Raw genomic sequence first — 20705 nt, forward strand, 5'->3', positions numbered from 1 at the left:
GGGGACGCCCAAAGTGGCTGGCTGAGTGTGGACATGGTGTGCGGGTGAGTGGGACCCCTCTAGGTGTCTGCAAACTGAAGGTCCATCCCCATAACCTCCTGGGGTTATGTTAGAGAGAACACCCCCTCTCCCCTTGACAATGCTGGTTCCCCAAATCCTCAATTCCTAAACTCCTTGCTGACCAACCCCCATGAATACATTCCTGTTTAGGGCAGATCAAGACTTGTTGTTCTATTTACTCAAAACCTGATTGAGGGAGCAGGAGTTGGGAAGGGATAGACTGGGAACTCAAACTTTGTCGATACTGACAGGCATATGCAGAACAGATAAACAAGATTATACTGTATAGCACAGGGAAATATACACAAGATCTTGTGGTAGCTCACAGTGAAAAAGAATGTGACAATGAATATATGTGTGTTCATGTATAACTGAAAAATTGTGCTCTACACTGGAATTTGACACAACACTGTGAAATAACTGTAACTCAATAAAAAAAAAGTTAAAAAAAAAAGAAACAAGGAAAAAAACAAACAAACAAAACCTGATTGGGCTTCCTGACCCTGCTCTTTCTTCTGCTTTGTTCTGGAAGACAGTGCCTGTCCTTCTAGGGAACGTTTGCAAAATGCAGTGCTCATTTGTGCTGCAATGTGGCAGGCAGGCTCTTACAAGGCTGTGCTTCTTAGAGGCTTCCTCCCCAAACCTTCCCAAAGCGGTACTTACTCTGTGCCTCTCTCCTGCCCAGAACCCTCCACCAGTCCCTCAGCCTCAGAAGAAAGTGAGATCTCCTGCCTCCAGGGACAGCTTTCGGGGATCAGCCAGTATGTTCCCACTGCCTCCCCACACAGGGCCGCCTCTGGCTGCCTTGGTGCCTTCCACTTGGATTGCATCCCTGACCACCCTCCCAGCCACCCGTGCACAACTCTGGGCCTACAAGCCTCTTGGCAGGTGAATTTCAAGGGTCTGCTGGTCCCTGGAATGCAAATAACCAGACACAGGTAGATCTTAGAGGTGGGGCGGCTGTGAATGTGCATGTGCATTTTTCTGGAGAGGGGCCCATATCTTTCATCCCTTCTCCAAATTGTTCCTTCCAGACTAAGGAGGCTAAAATCCACTAGTTTAGAGCAAAGGCTCAGTGAGCAACTCTTTGTTATAGTGATGACTCTGGGGAAACCCGCCCTCTCCCCACTCCTTCCAGGTTGAGGAGCCCCTGGTGGGAGGAGAGAAGGGGAAGCAGTGAGTCCCAGGCCTGAGAGGCACAGACCATCCACAGGACACCCTAGGAATGGAGTGAAGCTGGCTCGGTGCAGAGTCCCAGCCTGGAGCAGGAGGTGGCTCTGCCCCATCCCCACCTTATCTCCTCATCCCCTCCGCCCTCCTCACCCCACCCTCTGTGACTATCAGATCTCTGGAGCTGAGAGACAGTTGGGGACCCTGAGGGCAAAACCCTGTGACACCCCCCAATCTACCCAATGGTTTGGCCTCTAGCAGCCTTGTTAAGTCTTTCTAGCAGCCTAGATCTTGGGAACCCACATACTTCAGGGAATGTGCATTTGACGCACTAGGCCATGTTGTGACAACAGATTGATGACTTGTCTCTCAAATTAGATACACTTTTTGCAAGCAGATAACTATCTTTACCCTCTTTGGGATTCTACTCGAGGGCCTAATCCTGTGCTCAAGAGCACTGTATCCGTCCGCTCAGGCTGCCACACAAAGTGTCGCAGACAGTGGCGCTTAAATGACAGAAACGCGTTTCCTCAGTTCTGAAGGCAGAAGGCAGAAGGGAGAAATCAAGGTGTCGGCCCTGTTTATTCCCTCTGAGGGCCATGAAGGAAGGAGCTGTTCCCAGCTCCTCTCCTTGGTTTATGGATGGCCGTCTTCATGTTCACGGGGCGTTCTCTGTGTGTGCGTGTGTCTGGGTCCACATTTCTTCTTCTTAAAAGGACACCAGTCATACTGAGTTAAGACCCACCCTAGTGACCCCATTCTAATTTAATTACCTCTCTAAAGGCCCAGTCTCCTAATATAGTCACACTCTGAAGGGCAGACACCCAGGAGTAAGGATGAGTGGAGGGACACGTGAGCAGAGGAATAATTCACCGCTTGGCAGGTGAATTTCAGGGGTCTGCTGGTCCAGCTTCTCAAGGCTGATCTGCACCAGAGTCCCCTCAGGGCCCCCCTCCAGCCACTGCACAGCCCCCAACCAGGCTTCTGAGGGGCCTGAGTCCTCTCACAGCAGCTGGCAGGCCAAACCTGAGGGTGGGGAGAGGTCAAGGTGGACCCTGGAGATGGGGGCCGGACTAGAAAAGGCATCCTAAGGGCTGCGGCAGCCCAAGGGGGTGTGTATGTGGTGGGTAGAGGACTGAAGCACCACTTTGTTTTAGAGATGGGGGTGGGAGGGGTGGTCTCTCAGTTCAACTGCCTTCCCACTCAGAGTGGGTGTTTGGGTGGAATCCTATTTGCATACAGGGCCCAGGCTTCTGGAAGTTTAGGGAGAAGGAATTTATTTTAACTTGCAAATTTGTTCTAATACTTCAAGTAATATTTACTCATTGTTGAAAGGGCAAATGAATTGTATAAATTTCAAAATGCACAAAAGCTTGAAAGAAAAAACTTGCCTATGGTCCACCACAGCTGGAAGTCTCTGATGCTGGCTACTCATTTGTTATTTGACCCAACCGTGTTTTTAACTCTTAGGATCTTGATGCAAGTAATACATGTTACTAGAGAAACATTAGAAAATTCATTTCACACACACACACACACACACACACACACACACAATTTAAGTCACTTATAATCCCATTACCTAAAGATACCTTGTTTTTCTTAACTTGTACTGCTTTTAATACCTTTGAACATTGTCCCATGGTTATTCGTTATTCAGATTTCTTTGGTAAGTGACCTGTGCTCATCTTTTGCACATTGTGGTCTTTGGTATATAATGGCATCTTATTGAGCTGTTTGGGATCTTCATATAGTGTAGGTATTAATCCTATGTTATATTTGTAGCAAGTATTTTTTCCCAGTTCATGGTTTGTTCTTAAATTTTTTATATTGCTTTTTGACCTATGTCTATTTTTCCTCCTTGGAATTTCTTTTATGTTTAGAAAGTACGTCTCCCCAAAACCAAATAGTTTTAGTTTACTTAGGACCTCTCTCTCTTTTTCTTTCTTTGTACTTGCTTCTTTAAGTGAAAGTGAGAAACTAACCCAATGTTTTTCCAGATACTTAACCAACTGGCCCAGCACCATTTTGTAACTCAGCCCTCCACTGTCCCTGCTCCACGTCCCCAGGGCAGTTTGCTCCTGCCAACCTCCAGGAGAAACTAGTCCCCTGGGTCTGCAGCTCCCTGGCCACCAGCGCTCACACAAAAGCACTAGCAAACAAGGTGTGATTTTTGATGTTGTGGAGAGAAGGTGACGGGTGTACCTTGGAGAGCTCAACACAAACAATTTAAAAATTCCCTCTAGACATTTCTGTTCTCCCCAAGCCTCACCTGCTCCGCTCCGAGAAAGGCCTGACCTTTTCTCCCCTTCTCAGTGCAACCGAAGAACTTCAAAACCCTCACCCCATCTCTCCCACAGAGCACCTAGGCTGGAGGGCTCCTGGCCCAAACCCAGCTTTTTCCAAACGAAGTCTCTCTTCTTGGGGTAACAGCATCCATCTCCTTAGAAAGCAGAGTAGCATCACGTTTTGTCATTTGAGAATGCCTTCGGGGTCTCAGCCCCCACCCCATGGGGCTTATTAACATATTTCTTCCAAACAAACCCAGTGTGTTCTAAGTGGAGTTCCCATACCACCTGCTAAAGGAGCCCAGGTTGCTCAACTCCTTAAAGGTCTTGAAAACACAGGAAGCAGGAGCTTTGGGAAGAGGCAGAATCTGAGCACCCCCTTAGAGCGCTGACATTCAGAAGGGCTGCCGGGGGCGGGGGAAGGGGGAGCGGAGAGCTGGGACAGAGGGAGGAGCTGCCACCAGAGACTAGGGCCCCCAGGTGGTCTCACTGGCAGGTAGGGGCCGTGTGCACCACCCTTCTCGTGGACAGGGCCACGGGCGTGCGGGTCGGGGGAGGAGTGTGGGCAGGGCCGCAGAACTCCAGAAGGCTCCAGGCCCATTTACTGTAAACCACTAATTTACTGGGAAAAACAAAGCCCATTATGTAGTTACAATTGATTAAATCATTGGTCATTGGTGATTGGTCAACTCCACCCCCGGCCCCTCCCCCTCCCTAGAGTTGCGGGGGTGGGGCTGAAAGTTGCAATCCTCTAACCACAAGACTGGTTCCTCTGGCAACCAGTCCCCCTCCAGAATTTTACTAGTCCCCTCGTTAACATAAACTCAGGCATGGTCAGCAATTATGAATAACACAAGACACTCTTACTAGGAAATTCCAAAGGTTTTAGGAGCTCTGTGCCAGGACAAAAAACAAATATATATTACTTTTCATTATACCACAGGTAGGACTATTATTAGCCCCACTTAAAAGTCGGAAGAACCGAGGTACAGATGTGAAGTAACTTGCTTTGGGTTACACAGCAGGTTACAGCAGCGGCAGGATTTGAACCCGGGCAGCTCAGTCCCAGAGGCCACTTGGGAGCCGCAGCACCAGCTGCCTTGCTGTGTGGGACGCTGGGGGATCATGGCGCGAGACCGTCCTCAAAAGGGAGCCCTGAGTGTTATCCCTTAGGAGGGCAGGGCAAACAGCCCCCTGCCAGGGAAAGAGAGTGTACTCAGACTCAGCGGTGTGCTGGTGAACCACCGATTTACTGGGGAAAACAATTCTTAGTCGTTTTCCATGGGGGAAACAATCCCCCCAGGCTGATGTTAAGCTAGTAAGCTGACACAGGGAAGAGGCGGGTCTATCAGCCGATGCACTCCGATGGACAGCTCTGCAGGTTTGGGGCTTATAGGGGGTTCCCAGCAAGTCTGAGGTCCTGGGGCGGCAGCTACTTCCACGGCTTCACCCAATTCCAACAGCAACAGCACAGTCAGGTGGAAGCTTCCTCCTACGGTGTGACGTCAACCCCCACTCAGAGCTGAGCTGAGCCCTGATTATGTCTGGCTTGTGGGCAGAGCTCTGGGGGAGCCCTCCTCACTGACAGGGAGGCCCGCCCCGGGCCACAGCGGGGCTGTCCTGAGAAGGACATTAGAAAATCCCCAACGCCTGACCTCAGCCGACACCCGGCCCCGTCCTCACTTCCATCCCTTCTGGAGCCTGCGCCCTACCATGTTTTGCAGCTTAGCTATACACTTAACCTGTTGTGGGCTGTGTTGCTACCCCGCATCTCTGAGTCTGAAAGATGCCAGTGTGTGTCAGTGTGAGTGCATGTCAGTATAAGAGTGAGAGTAAGTGTGAGTATGTTGGGGTAACAGGTTCCCACACACTCAGTCCACCATATTGCTTAGGGTGATTTTTGTTTTTATTATTATTTACTTATTTTTGCTTACATGTATTTTCTGGTTTTGTTACAATAATCAGCATCTCTTGTGGGCATTTTGCTTTCTGCCGGGCTTTGCCTAGTAGACTTTCTTTAAATGTCTGTAATCACCATACAGCAGATCTCATCTGTGTTTCCTGCTCAGAGTCCATTTTGCCCTCTTTGGTAACAGCACCCCAGTTTCCTTTGGGACCAACTCCACTACTATTTGCAGGCCTTATGTTTCAATGAGACTGACCCCATGTCCCCATTCCATGCCTGACCAGCCAGGTTTTTGTCCCCAAGTTGATTTCTTCAGAGGAAAACACAGGAACCTATGAAACTCAGGGCCTGAGGTTTGCTGTAACTACTGAGGACCAGGGTGTCTGCATTGACCTGAAGCTGCTAGCAACCTGCATACAGAGGACTATTCCTAAAAATCTGTCCATCAGTGAGAAAAGGGAACCAAGAGAGGGAGAAAGAGAAGACTGAATCTTGACAGCATCACTGAACTGAGGTCTCTGCAGAAACATCCCTTTAGACTTTATACATTTCTGTGAACCAATAAATCCCTTTATTTGTATTACTTTGGGGGATGTATGTATATATGTTTTTATTTTTTATCTATTTTTAACTGAGGTACTGTAGATTGAATCCAGGACCTTGTGCATGCTAAGCAGGCACTCTACCACTGAGCTACACCCTCCCTGCTCCACTTTTATTTTTATTACTTTTGCTTACCCAGTTTGAATTGGGTTTTCATTACCTCCAGCTGAGTGTATTGGCAAACATACATAATGTACATAAAATATTTTATCCTGCTTTTTAGGGTGATAGTATATGGCAAGCATTTTCCCATGTGTATATGTAGGCTTTATACAGCTGCATAAAATTCCATAAACTGAATTTACCCTAAAATAAGAATATTTAATAGGAGAGTCATTGTCTCTACAAGACAGGAGTTGAAAGGAATCAAAGGCAAAGTTTTTTAGACTAATTTCCTCTTCTGAACACTACTTAATAAAGGCAGGAAACTTTTGAACTAAATTAAGAAAAAAATGTTTAGATATATTTTCTTTTGTATATGTGTATGTGTATATATATATGTGTGTGTATATATATATATATTCCATGTAACAATAGAATAAATATACATTGTGTTCTATACCAATATCTAATATTTATTTATAAATAAACAATATTTTTTTACCCCAATTTTAATAATCTCTGCTCTTTGACATCTTGGCACAGATTCTTAAGGCATGTGAAACTTAACAAGGGTAAGTGTAAAGTGCAATACGTTGAATTAAAACTCGAATTCCAAATGGAAGGACAAGGAGGACAAGGAGTTTGGCTTTGGTGCATATGAAGAGTGTCTAATGGTTGTAGTGGGACACAGTCTGCCCATAAGGTGACATTAAGAACTTTCTAACTAGAAGCAGGAGGCAGTGGGGGTATGGAGGGCTTTGGAGTCAAGCATTTAACTTGCTGTGTATTTAGTTTCTCTAAGTCTCAGTTTCCTTATCTGAATAGTGGGGGAATAACACCTGTACAGTGCCAAGCACTTAATGCAATGTGCTGACCTTGATTTTTAAGACAGAAAATTATTCGAACAAACACTGAACAACCACCTACCTGACAGGGATGTCATAACTGTCAGAACTGGATAAGGATTAAGTTTAGCTGCATGTAACAGAAAACCCAAAATAACAATGGTTTGAGCATATATGCAATTATTTTCCCTCACACAAAGAATTCTGGAGGATAGCAACAGTCTGGTCTGATCTAGTGGCTGGTGTGGTGGCTCCAACCATGGGACCCAGATTCCTTCTATGTGTTCCACAAATTGTGTGGCATTTAGTGTGTGCCTTCCAACCTCAAGGTCACTTCATGTATCAGAATGGCTGCTGGTGCTCCAGCCTTCACATTCTTGATAACAGGATGGCATAAAGGAGAAGGAGCAAAAAGGTGTTCTGCTCTTTGAAGAATTCTTCCTGAAGTTCCACTCAATACTTTCTGCTTACATTTCATTGGCCAGAAGATCTTACCTAGCTGCAAGGGAGGCTGGGAAATATATTCTTTTGTCTGAGCACATAGCCACCCTAAATAAAATTGGACTTCTGATCTTGAGGAAGAACGGCTACTAAGATGAGCAACTAGCAGTCTTTTCCGTGACTCCTTTACAAAGTATAAGGTCATCCCACACTGACAAACTTGGGTTTGCCCTGTGACTTCTGAGATGGCCAGAGTATTCATGGGGAGAAGAAATACTCATTAAGCATTGAGCCTGGTGCTCGGAGAAGTGACAGCAACTGTTACATACTGATGCGGTGAGATTATGGTAAGCCTTTCTCTGCATTAGCCAATATCCTTCCTATGCCAATCATTCAATATTTTAATACCCCTTCTGGATATAAGGTAGTGCTGGAGAGCCTGAGCTCTGAAATCCCAGATTCAGTGCTTATTAATAGTGTGCCTTTAAATAAGTCATTTATTCCCTCTGAGGCTCGGCTTCCCGATAATGGATCCGCACCTACCTAGAGATGATGGGGTTGTTGGAGGTTAGATGGATGTGTAGCTTCTTTTCCTGCGCATGATAAACAGTCTCTAAACGTTAGGTGATAACCGCAGGGGAGCACAGGCATGACAGACTGGAACTCTCCCTCTAACCACTGTCTTAATCACAAGCACAAGCACATTTATCTGGGTCTACGCTTCTCCAAAGAACACTCAGGGCTTTACAGATCTTTTGTTACTCTCTGCCCTCCCAACCTAGTTAAGCAAGGAGAAGATGAAGACTGCTTATCCTGCATCCCAGGGCTAACCCCTGTCTTAGTCCATTCAGGCTGCAGATTCAGTGTCGGGTGAGTACTTGCTTCCTCGCTCATAGATAGCCATCTCCTGGCTGCAATTCACATGGAGGAGGGGGCCAGGGAACTTGGTGTGGTCCATTTTATCAGGGCACCAAGCCCATTCATGAGGGCCCCACCCTCAGACGTAATCACTTCCCCAAGGCCCCAACTCCAAATACTATTACACTGGGGATTAGCTTTCAACACATAAATTTCAGGATGGGACACACACCTTCCGCCTATAGCTCCCACAACCAAAGACAATCAGGGCCAGTTGCTGCCCAGGCCCTTAGCCTTCACTTGTTCCTACTCACCACTGCTGCGAAACTCACTCTCTGCAGAAAGACTTGGCCAAATCAGTCAGCAGTGTGAACAGAGAGGTGCTGGGAGTGGTCCCTTATGACATTATTATAAATCAACATCAGTATCCCATTCTCTTTCATCAGAGTCATAGCCATCATGATTCCTTGTGGGCAACTGCACCTGTGTACAACTTCCAGGTTTCTCCACATCTGCCTTGCTCTCCTTAGACATTAGCAAACTTGGCCATGAACAGTCCCAGAGACTCAGTCCCCTAGGGCAGCCACTCCGGAGGCTCACGACCCTTGCTCTGCAGGTGCCTGTGACATCACCAGCTTCAACAGCCCCCTGTGACATCACCACCTGAACAACTCAGCCCAGCAAGGCAGTGGTCACTCCCTCAACCAGCACAAGTGACAGAAGGCCTAGATGATCACCGTGCCCTCAGGAGAGGCCAAAACCACCAGCACCCCTATACATGGTGACAGCAAGTCTACAGACATCCCAACCGTGGGGTCCCAAAGTCCGGTGCCCCTCCTTGCAGGTGTCCCAGCAGCTCCCAGCACTGCAGCTTTGGCTGAACAGCAGGATGTAGACCAGGCCTCCATCAAGCCAGCCACCTTGGAGGACAAGTCAGGGTCTGGAGACAAGGACAAGCATGAAGCTGCTGCAGGGCATGGCCAGGAGCCCAAGGAGGCCACCACCCTGCTTGATCACCCGGCCCCAGACGCACTGCAAACATCCATGGGCCTCCAGGACTCAGTGCAGAATGGACCCGGGCAAGAATCAAGGATGACTCAGGGTCCTCAGGTTTTCCAACAAGACTCCCTGATTAAGGAAGAGACACCACAAACAGCGGCGGTCCCAGGTAGGGGGCAGGAACTAGCTCCATCTACCCCAAGTGCTCAGGTACAGTCCCCCCAAAATGTGGAGGCTCAGCCCGTTCTGAGCACTGCGGATGCCAACAGCCAGCCTGACACTCGGGCCGCTGACACTGCTGAAGCTGTTGAGAAACCTGAGGATCCGAAGGCCTTGAACCCTGACACTTACGCTTTGCCATCAGCCCCTACTTTGGCTGGGCCCCGAAGGGTGGCTCTGGGGAGGAGGCCCACAGACTACGAGGCCAGCGAGAACAATTATATGCGCTCCATGACCAGCCTGTTGGGCGGGGGCGAGGGGTCCTTCAGCTCGCTGGCAGACATCCTGGTGTGGTCTGAGACCACCATGGGCATGGCCACAGGCATCCTGGCCTCTGGCCACGGCTCCGTGACAGACCTGCTGCACACCACGGGGCCCGGCCTGCACTCTGTCTCCAGCATCCTAGGGAGCGCCAGCTCTGCCTTCTCCTCTGGGCTGGCAGAAGGGACCATATCAGCCCTGCGCACCATCACCCACATCCTGGAATCAGTGGAGCAGAGGACCATAGAGGGCATCCGCTCAGCCGTGCGCTACCTGACCAGCCACCTCACCCCAAGCCAGGCCCAGGCCGGCCCCAACCTCAACTAGATTCTGCATTCCACGACCTTCCAAGACCCCAGGGACACTCATGTCCTGCCCTGGACGGCTCTCCCCGAACTGGGCAATAAATCACCAGTCAGCGTTTATTTTCCAAGCGCCAGCCTCATCCCTTGTTTGTTCAGTGGGCACAGGATGGAGGGAGATGAGGGGGCGGCGGTGTTCTGGAAACAGAAAAGTGTCTCCTGAGGGCTTCTTGGGTTGTCCCTTTCGGGGTTAGGGGCCAAGGTACAGAAAGACAAGAGCCTGGGCAGGTCTGAGAGGCCAGGCGTGGAGGGTTCAGACCTGCAAAAATTGATCCTGGGTGGACCTCCAACCAGGCAAGTGCGTTTCTGGGGAGCTGAAACCTGCCCCTTCCCCGGGGCTTTAGGCTCAGGCCACCCTGCTGCGCCCTCTGAGAGTGGGGTTGAGCACAGAGCAAGACCAATGTAGGCTCAAACCCCAGCAAGGCTACTGGCCGTGGGCCGATCACTTCACCCTCTGCAACTCCAACTGTCATCTGTAGAACAGGTAACAAATCCACACCATGAAGATGTTATGAAACGTGAGGGAAACAATGCAGCTCCTAACACATGATGTCTGGTACTTAATGAGCTCACATATTTCAGCTGCCATGATGATTGTCCACCAGCGGGCTGGGGACATGGTGGGAAGAGGGATCGGATCTAGCTAGGGTGCCCAACCGTCCCAGCTGGCCTGGGACTAAGAGGGTTCTTGGGATGTGGGACTTTGGGATTTAAAACCAGGCAAACCAGGACAAGTTGGTCACCCTAGACCCAGGTCTCTACATGCTTTTTACTCTTTTTTGTGATTTTGTCCATTTTGAAAAGGGAGCTTTGGAAAGCCACCAGCCTACCCTCTGGCTGGACACAGTGCATCTGGCAGCCTGATGTGGTGAGTGACGCTTCGACACCAGCCCTGACTCCTGCCCTCAGCTGACGACTTACATAGGTCACACCCCACACACCTTCATGCTGCAGCCCTGGCTGTGAATTTGTCCATTCATGCATTCCTCATTCCCAGCAGAATCTCCAAATCCTTGGCTGAAACCAGCCCATTGATGGATTTATTTGCCCCAACATAGTGTTTCTTAAGTTGTGAATTAGTTACCAACATTTCAAAGCAAGGAAATTTTAAATAAAAATATGGATTTCTGCTTCTCTTGAAAACCTAAGAACCTTTTTTCTTCAGGGCAACTGGCAACGGAGCTGACCCCTTAGAAGGAGCTGCATGGTCTACATCAGTACTGAGGTCACCTGCCTGACCACAGAGGCATGCGTTTACCTCCCTTCCTGGGCCAGCAGATGGCTCATGTGAGGAAGTCTGGTGCCCAGGGATCCCAAGGGGATGAAAAGACAACCCAGTGTGTCCACCCCCTTCCCTCAAGGAGATGCCACTTTCTATAAGTGAGTCGTGAACTGTCCCCATGTAGTGAAAGCAAAGAATTCAGAGAAGGGAGACTGACAGTTCAGATCCCAGTATCAGGGCCTCCTTGAGTCAAACCTAAAAGGAGAGGAGAGATGGTGTCCCCAACAGAGGTGTCGACAACGAAAGCCGAGGCAGGCGTGATGGGTGCTTGGTTGGGGAGGGGGGCCAAGCAGCTGAACTTGACCGGAGCCCAGAGCAGAGAACAGGTGATAGAGTTGCCAGGGTGAACCCCAAACACTTTCAACCAATATTTGTTTAGCCAGGTAAGTGCCACTATGCTCCAGGCAATGCTAGATACTGCGACTGCAAAGTGAATGAAAGTTGGAAATAACAGAAACAAAGCTCAGAAAGAGAAATAAAAATACCATATGATATCTCTCATATGTGGAATCGAAAAAAAAAAGGACAAATGAATTTACAAAACAGAAACAGACTCACAGACATAGAAAACAAACTTATGGTTACCGAGGGGGAGGGGGTGGGAAGGGATAAATTGAGAGTTCTAGATTTGCAGATACTGACTGGTATATATAAAATAGATAAACAAGTTTATACTGTATAGCACAGGGAACTATATTCAATATCCTGTTGTAGCTTATGGTGAAAAAGAATATGAAAACAAATATATGTATATTCATGTATGACCGAAGCACTGTGCTGTACACCAGAAACTGACACAACATTGTAAACTGACTATACTTCAATTAAAAAAAAAAAAAGACAAAAAAAAAAAAAGAAAGAAAGAAAGAAACCAAGCTCAACCCAGATTAGCGGAAGGATTAGCCAGCTACCACAATTGCCAAGTGCGGGCGTGGCTGGACCCAGGGCTCAGCCTTGTCCTCAGGGCTCTGTCTTTCCAGCTTGGCCCTCCTGTGTGGGGTCCATTTTCTGGCATTCAGCCACCCTCCTGGGAAGAGAGAGGCCCTTGTTTCCACTGCTCTGGCAGGACAGTCCCAGGCCTGGGTTGGCTCCTGTGCTCTCTGCTGAACCAATCACTGAGGTCACGGGAATGAAATCCCTTGTTACCTGCCCTGGGCTTCACATCCAATTCTGGGGCCAGGGTCAGCCCAGAATTGGGGGTTCTCCACAGGAAGGGCTGCTGGACCAACACTATTTTGTGTGTTGAAGCCAGCAGAGTTGTAAGGAGCATAGCCTTGGGGTCCAGGTTACCTTCAACCTGGCTTTATCTCCTACTAGCTGTGTTACTTTCATCTCCCTGTTCTTCAGTTTTATCATCTGTAAAATGATGATAATCTACCACATAGGGCCATTGTGAGGATTAAATGAGTCAAATGCTTAGAACAGTGCCTGGCCTGTGGCTGAGTGCTATGTGAGTGTTAGCGATCACAGTGATTATTAGGACAGAAGGGTTCTGCAGAGCTATGTGCCAACGACAGACTTTCCCTGCTTGCTCCCAGCCTTCCTCTTTGCTGTTGGCAAATATGCCTGGCAACACATCTCTGCAGGTGGGACCCCAGACATCCAGGTGCTACTGCAACTGGGCGGAAGGTCAGGGCTGTACACTCAGGGCTGAGGAGTCCAACGTGGAGAGAAGTAGGTACACCCCAGTTCTGGCCAGAATGAGGAAGGAAAGACCTAGAGACAGGCGCTGGGGGAAATGCCCTGTTTTACAGGCAAGAGGAAGCAATTCATAAGACACAGAGCCATGAGCAAGTGGGAGTGACCCGGCCCCACAGGGGCACATGGGCCACCATGTTGAATGGATAAAAATTGAACAACTATTAAATTATGGAGAGAGATAGTTAGTAGGGACAGAAGGTGGTCTGTAAGGGGAAAAAGAATGTGCAGTCGTCAGGGTAACAGGGTGGCTGTATGCGGAGTACTTGCTGGTGTTGAGAATTGAGGCCCAACAAAATTATGAATTCACTCCAACAAAGCTGGCTCCTCCTCACCCCTTCTTGTTTATATGTTAGAGTTAACATCAACCATCAGTGTTTCTCTGTGATTACCAACCATCTTTTGGGGTGTGTGTCCTGCCACTGAGAGACTGGCCAGTAAGCAGAGGTTCTGCTTAAAGAAACATTTAGACTGGTCTAAGAGCCATGGGGTAGATGTAACATCCTAACACCTGAGCCCGGCAGGAGCATGGCTAAAGGAAGGCCAGTGACAAGTCCTGGCAGATGGCAGAGGAACACTGTGCCTTCCACCCATGGGGGGGGGGGGACACTGTGATGGGCCGCCCAATCCCCCACCAATGAAGGACGTGTTCCATTAGCTCAGTGCTGTCAGTGGACAACCTTCAGCACCAGCCCCTTTTGAGAGCTGCCTTGCCCAAGGTCATGCCTCCCAAGTGGCCCAGTTCAGTAACTGGTCTACACAGGAGTCTAAGGCCCCAGTGTCCTAGGCCAGTGTGGGACAACTCTAGGACCAGAGTGCTGCCCATGGGGCTGACCAGAGTGATATGGGGTCTGCATCACAGGCTCCATTCCCCATCCACCCACTCTGGCTTCACTCTCCTGGCTCAGCACCTGCATCCCGGAGAACCCAACCTGTGACCAGAGGCTGTTGTTTTTTCCCATCTGAGATGTGTGTGTGTTTGTGGGAAAGGAGGGGACTCCAAGTTCAAAGAATGGAAAAAGTTCAAGAACTTTTAAAAAGTATCTTTGTTGTAAGAAAAGTTAGAAATGGGAGGCCACTTAGAGAACAGTAAAAAGAAAAAATTAAATCTCTGTCACTGTTTTTACGTTTTGTGAGAACAATATTGTTGTTTAGACTATGGCCACTTGGCTAATTAGTTAAAAGTCAGCATGTACTGCAGTCAAGTTTATAGGGTTGTCTGGGTGAGGCAGATTCTTTCCAGGAAATAGTGTCTCCAGAAAGAGATCACGGATAAGAGCAGTCCCCTCAGCCAGGTGCGATAAAATGTGGAAGTAAACTGAGCTCTTAAGTATATATTTAAATATTTAAATGAAAAACTGGACCCTCTGGTCCTGGATCTTGAGCTTCCAGTCCCTAAGAATGGGAAGGCGCCCTCTGCTGGCAGGAGGGCACACTGCCTGCACCAGGAGGGCCCCAGACCGCATCTCAGCCGTGAGGACGCACACTTGAGGATTTGAGAAAACAGTTTCTCTACTCACAACACTTCTGACACCAAATGTATGAGTTTTCCACACCAAGCAATGCTCCAGCCTTTGCGAACACCACCTGGATCTCCTACTATTCAATTCTGACACTAGCTACCTGGAGTCAGCACAAACCCCACAGGTTAAGGGCTCACTCCCACAAGACTGTCCAAATTGCAAGCAGTGGGTCCCCAGGTTACCCACACTTCTGTCCAACTTGGCTACAAATCAGGAGTTCCCATGACTCCCTCCTCAGGTTGGATAATTTGTTATAACAGCTCACAGAACTCAGGGCAAGAAACTCACAGTTGCCAGTTTATTATAAAGGATATTATAAAGGATACAGATGAAGAGGTACAATGGTGAGGTCCAGAAAGAGCTGGAGCACAGGACCTTCTGTTTCTGTGGAGCTGGGATAGAACGCCCTCCTGGCACATGGATGCATTCACCAATGCATTCACCAACCCACAAGTAAACTGCACCCCATTGTTTAGGGGGTTTATAAAAGTTTCATTATGTAGGCATGACTGATGAAATAAATCATAGGCCACTGGTGATTAACGCCATCTCCAGGCCCTCTCCTTGCCCCAGAGGTGGGAGTGGGGCTTAAGTTCCAACCCTCTAATCCCATGGTGGTTCCTCTGGTGACTTCCTCCAAGAGTCCCTTCCTAGTACAACTCAGGTATGGTTGAAAAGGGCTTATTATGAATAACAAAAGAGGCTTCTCTCACCCCTACCATTCAAGAAATTCCAAGGGTTTTAGAAACTCTGTGCCAGGAATCAGGGGCAGAAATCAATATATATTTCTTATTATGTCACAGGGGTTCAGAACATAACCCGAGATACCACCAGCTGAGCTGACTCAGGCTGGAAACATCCCTAGGAAGCTTTTAGGAACAAGGGCAGGAGGGCAGAAGGGCAAACACCTTCCAACTGGAGTAGCTGCTGGAGCCTAACATCATGGCAATATTTGCATAACAGTGCTCCAAGACTCAGCTCCAGAAGGCCCAGCGTCCTCTAAGAAGGACCCAGCCAGGGCAAAGGCCTTCAAGGGTAGGGCTTGGCCGTGGAGTCTCTGGATGGGATGTATCCTTTGAACCTGCACTATGGTCCTAGGTGAGGGCCAAATCTCCATTTCTTCATCTATAAAATACCTCCCAGGGATGCTAGGGTCAAGAATGCATGAAAGAAAGAGAGAGAGAGAGAGGAAGGAAGGAAACAAGTAAGCATTTAACAGTAGGTGTGTAACAAATGTCAGTTTTCTTCCTTCCTGAGGGTTTTCTGCACTGTCTATTATTGGTCAGAAGTCTCTTAACTGGAAATGACAAAACCCCACAGATTGATGGACTGGGCAGAAAAGGGCTGGGAAGGAACTGGCTTTGGAGACACCTGGTGTCAGGGACTCAAAGCTGTCAGGGTACCTCCATCGCTGTGTCCTCTACCTCCCATGGCAACTCTGCCTCTCCTCCAGGCTTCTGCTCCTTGTGGGGGATGTGGCTCCTGGAGGCTCAGGCCCACAGGCTTGCACTTCTAAGACCAAGAGGAAAGGTCTGTTTCCCTGCTCCAATCTGATAAATCCCAAGGGGAGGGACTCCGCTTGGCCTGGCCTAGATCACATGTTGGAAAGGCCTCCCTCGTCCAGTGTGCCTGGTACCTCTCTGAGCAAGCAGCTCTGAGCACCCTGAGCCACGCCCCTCTCAGAGAGGGGAAGGAGGGAGCCAGGCAACTTGTCCTCTCCTGGCTCCCCTGGGTCTCCCACTGTACATGGCATAGCCCTGTATCTGAAGGCTCCCCAGTAGATAAAAGGTCGTCTTTCAAACAAAACCAGTCCAAGACTCCAGATGAGGTTGGATGTTTGCACAAGGCCACACAGAGCCCAATCCTAGGGCTCGAAGCCCTGGGGAGTGTCCACCACCACATGCATAAGCTTGTCTGTGAATATTCTGCCTATAGTCAGAACTTTCCTTAACAATGTGCCTTGGAAAGATCTGAGGCATTCTGAAGTGTTCTCCCTTCAGTTCCACAGACTAAAATTTATTCCTTTGGATCTCTGAATTTTAAACATCGATCAATGAGAAAATAGGATTCACCTAAACACCTGGTTATGTTTCTGATCACCTGCATTGTATTAGTGCTTGTCAAAAGCAGTTTTTGATGAGGAGAAACACCTCCTACAGACGGCCTCCACCACCCTGAACGTGAATAAGGACAACTGAGGTCCTCTAGCGAGAAGTAATAGTTAGGATTACCCTTGGCCAAAGATGGGTGGGGAAGGGCCTGGTGGCAGGTGGCTGCGGGCCCCTGAATGATTCTGGGTGTTGGGATGCAGCTATGGTGTAAAACAGAGACGGGCAGGGAGATGCAGCAGCCTCAGAACACCCATGCCAGAAACTATGCGAAGTGGTCAGGTAGGCCCCTCCCTCCCCACGCCCACCACCCAGGGGTGGCTTTGCCAAACCACACCCGGCACTACATGCATAGAGGTGAATGTCACAGCACAGATGCCACGGGAAGGCGCAGGAGTGGAGGAGGAACCAGGGATCGGAGCAGAGTGGCGTGAGCAGTCTCCTCCCCCAAGGCAGGTGGCCAAGCGGGGCTGAGATGTCCTGGGCGACTGGAAGGGAGGGGAGTGGAAACGCCCCATGCTGCCACCTGCTCCTTGTAACCAGAGCAGGAGCCCAGGTTGGGGCCTGGTGAGAAACGAGACTGGAACTGAAAAGGGACAGTCAGATGGGTGACGGTGAACAAAGGCCTCTCTCTGCGAGAGAAATCCTGGCTGGCTGCGGGGTGCGCTTAGGCCACCCCGGGGCCCTCGCCAGCCGGTCCGAGGCCAGGCGGCGCCGTTTCCTCCGCCGAGGATGGTCCCCTTCCGTCTCGGGGAGGAGCTGTTCCGGGATCGGGGCCGCCGCCCCGGGGCGGAACAGAGGGCGCGGCCTGGCGGGCTAGGGGCGACGGGGACGGAGTGGCCGGGCGGGGGCATCCTCCGCCCTGCCCAGTCCGGCAGTCTCCTCGGCGACGGCGACCTCACCGCGCAGGCGGGGAGAGCTGGAGGGAGAGTCTCTGCCGGTTGCTACGCAACGGCCCGGTGACGTCAGGCGATTGAGTTTGGTTCCCAAGGTAACTGGCCGGGCAGCTGGGCCGGGAACTATTTGTGTCTGTCCCCAGAGGGTCTGCGGAGCCTCCGGGGTCTGGCGCAGCTGAGGAAATGCGCTCTTGGCCCGGGGGCAGGCGGGGGACGGAACACAGAGGCCCTTTCAGCCCTCGGAGGCCCGTGACCCAGGCGGGGCGGGGTCTGCGCCCAAAGCAGGACGCCCCTCCTCCTCTCCCTGCCGCCCCGGTTTTCTCCCCACTCCTGCTGGGGAGGCCCCTGGACCTCCAGGCTTTGTCCTACTTGTAAACGCTCTCCTGGGTAAGCTCCTGGAAGAAAAGCGCTTCTGTTTGTAGCAGCCCGGCCCGCACTGTCACCCTCACTAGCACACAGTAGGCTCTCATGGGACTCTCAGCACGGCCTTCCCATGGGACTGTGGACATTTGCTGCCCTTTCAGAGCTGCGAGACGCCTCCAGCACTCAGAACCCCTTGTCAGGTTCTCATCTCCAGAGCCTCCATACCTGTCCTCCCTGCCCTGGTGAGCAGATCGGCTTTATAATTTGGAGGCCACAATGCAGAAATAAGATGAGAGGCCCCTTGCTCAGAAATGACTGCAGGACAAGGTAGGGAACAGGCCTCAGTCCTGCCCACTAAGAGTAAACTGCAAGAGACCAAAAGTGACAAGTACTTGTGTAAACAAACTGAGGTGGCATCAGTCACAGAGGAGAGAGGGTAATGTTCGAACCAGGAGTGGAATAAGGTGAGGGACAAGACACAACAGGAGCAGGAAGAACATCAGGTGTGCAAAGACACAGCAATGACCTAAATTTGGGCCTGAGTGCTGGCCCCGGCCCACCTGGGGGACCTCTCAGGACTCGGCACTGTAACTGAGTCTCAGGACTTAAGGGAGGTGGTCTATCCAGGCCTCTCAGGCTCCTCCTTCCTAATGGCACCTGTCACAACAGGGTTACATCCATGCCTCTCACAATCTGGCTCCCTGGAGCCTCCCCCTGCCCAATGGCTGGACTGGGGACACAGATATCTGAACCCAGGCCACAGAGAATGGGCCCAGCATCGACATCCCAGACCAGCTGTCGGCCCAGGAGCCAGGGCGTGCTCCTGCTCTGCCTGTGCTACCCAACCAAGGCATCTGCCCCATCCCTGTGAACAGTCTGACAGCTGACCAGGGGCTCAGAGGGCAGGAGGCATCTGGCATCTCACGAAGAGTAGCCCAGGAGCTGGCTTTCCCAGGCAGTGACTCTCCACAGTCTGGTCTCAGTTGAGAAAAGTCGCCAGCCCTCATCTTCTCCTCCCCTCTGGGTGAAGCAGGCTCCATGATCCCAGTCTCACATATAGGACCTGTTTAAGTATTCATCCAGGCCTATCTCCTCCCTGCCGCCCCCCAATTCCTCAGTGTCTCCAATATGATCCCTCGGGAACAGGCCCTGGGCCTTGGAACCAGAGCTGGTGAACAGAACCAGCAACATAATTTATGGGGCCCAGGGCAGAATGAAAATGGAAGGCTCCTTGTTAGAAAAGTACCAAGACTGTCCAGTGACCACAAAGCACTAAACCAAGCATGGGGCCCTGTGGAACAGCAGAGGTTGCAGGCTCATGAAGCCAGCCCAGCTGGTGCGTCCTCGACACCAAGCAAGCCTCCTTCCTCAGCACAGCCCACCTGTTCCCTCTCAGGGTCTATCTGCTGACCTCTCCCCATGGTGCTGCTAGCTGCTTTCTGGACCACTGTCCTACCCATCCATTCTGCACAATCTGGGCATCCAAGGAGGCCCACCAGATATCACATGGTGGGGGGCGGGGGGGGGATGTGCCTAGTGCTTTTTAGTCAAAGAACCAGAACCACAGAACACTTCCAGAAATGATCATTTCTGCAAACGCTGGATGTTTGGGTCTCTATTTTCAGCCAAAGAACATTTGTTCTTGACAAAGTATCTGAGGGTCAGCTACATAAGATGATGAACTATGAAGTATAGCGGCTGACTGATGAGAGACTTTGGCAATGACCAACACTAAAACAATATATAAGAACAAAAATCAAGGACGTGTCTGTGGCCTCCTAAGGTCTACATCACAACCATGATCCATCCCTCTCTGTCCTCAGGGAACCAGGAGAGAGAACTGCCTCAGCCCATCTGGTTCATCTCCACCCGGGGATCAGGCCCTGCAAACCCGTCTGTTGGGCTCCCTCCACCAGCCTATTTGAACCCTACCCTCCTGGCAAAGCGAGCCCCCCACCACTGTGTGGGAACTGTGCTGTCCCATCCAGGCCCCTTGCAGGGGGGAATTCCAGTGCAGGGGGTGCTGGCTGCAGACACCAGGACCCTCAGCTGTCAGCCCTCTCTAGAGATCACCTCAATTGAAGGAAATGAAACGCCTTGGCCAAAGTGAAGATCTTTACCTGTTTAAAGCATCACTTTGGCTGCGGGGAAGAAAAGGATTCACAGTACGCACCTCCTGTTCGGCACACTTTAGCCCTTTGGCCTGATTGTTAGTTTTAACCTGCGTTTGTGTGATAACCTGTCTGTTGCTTGAGGTTGGAACCCAGCCCTTAGCCCATTTGGGTCCTTAACACAGCCTTGCACTGAGCAGGTGCTCAACAGACATTTGCAGATCGATCAGCTGATACTTCTGATTCTGCAATGATCTATCGGAGTCTTGCTTCTTAGACCAGCATCAGCACCACTTGGGAGCTCATAGGAAATACAGACTCCCAGGCCCTACGCAGCCGTCCTCAATTAGAATCTGCAATTTAATAAGGCCTCCCAGGAATTCAGATATGTGGTCAGGTTTGAGAAGCACTTCTAGAGAGCAGAATACCTTGAGGGCTAGACAAGGAGGTGTGCGAGGTAGGAGGTGAGCCAGGAGGCCAGCCCAGGTGCATATTGTGGGCTCATCTGGGGAGTCTCCCCTAAGAGTGCCAGTCACCCTGAGTCACTGAGTCTGAGAAGGGATGGATTAGTAATAAAGTTAACTCTTCCTGGGTGCTTTCTGTGTGCAGA

At 50.2% G+C, this 20705-nt stretch overlaps 1 protein-coding gene and 1 long non-coding RNA gene across 2 annotated transcripts; both read left to right on the top strand.

Moving 5' to 3' along the window:
- Window positions 1-8941: 8941 nt before the first annotated feature.
- On the top strand, window positions 8942-10186 carry TEX44 (testis expressed 44). Its single transcript, XM_006207953.3, has one exon. The coding sequence runs from the start codon at window positions 9003-9005 to the stop codon at window positions 10077-10079; it is 1077 nt and encodes a 358-aa protein (XP_006208015.1). The 5' UTR covers window positions 8942-9002; the 3' UTR covers window positions 10080-10186.
- A 7589-nt stretch (window positions 10187-17775) lies between these two features.
- Window positions 17776-20690, top strand: LOC140696687 (uncharacterized). Its single transcript, XR_012073209.1, has 2 exons — window positions 17776-18008; window positions 19808-20690. It is a non-coding gene; the product is annotated as an uncharacterized lncRNA (long non-coding RNA).
- Window positions 20691-20705: the final 15 nt, after the last annotated feature.

Source organism: Vicugna pacos, chromosome 5 (assembly GCF_048564905.1).
Source record: "Vicugna pacos chromosome 5, VicPac4, whole genome shotgun sequence".
NCBI lineage: Eukaryota > Metazoa > Chordata > Mammalia > Artiodactyla > Camelidae > Vicugna > Vicugna pacos.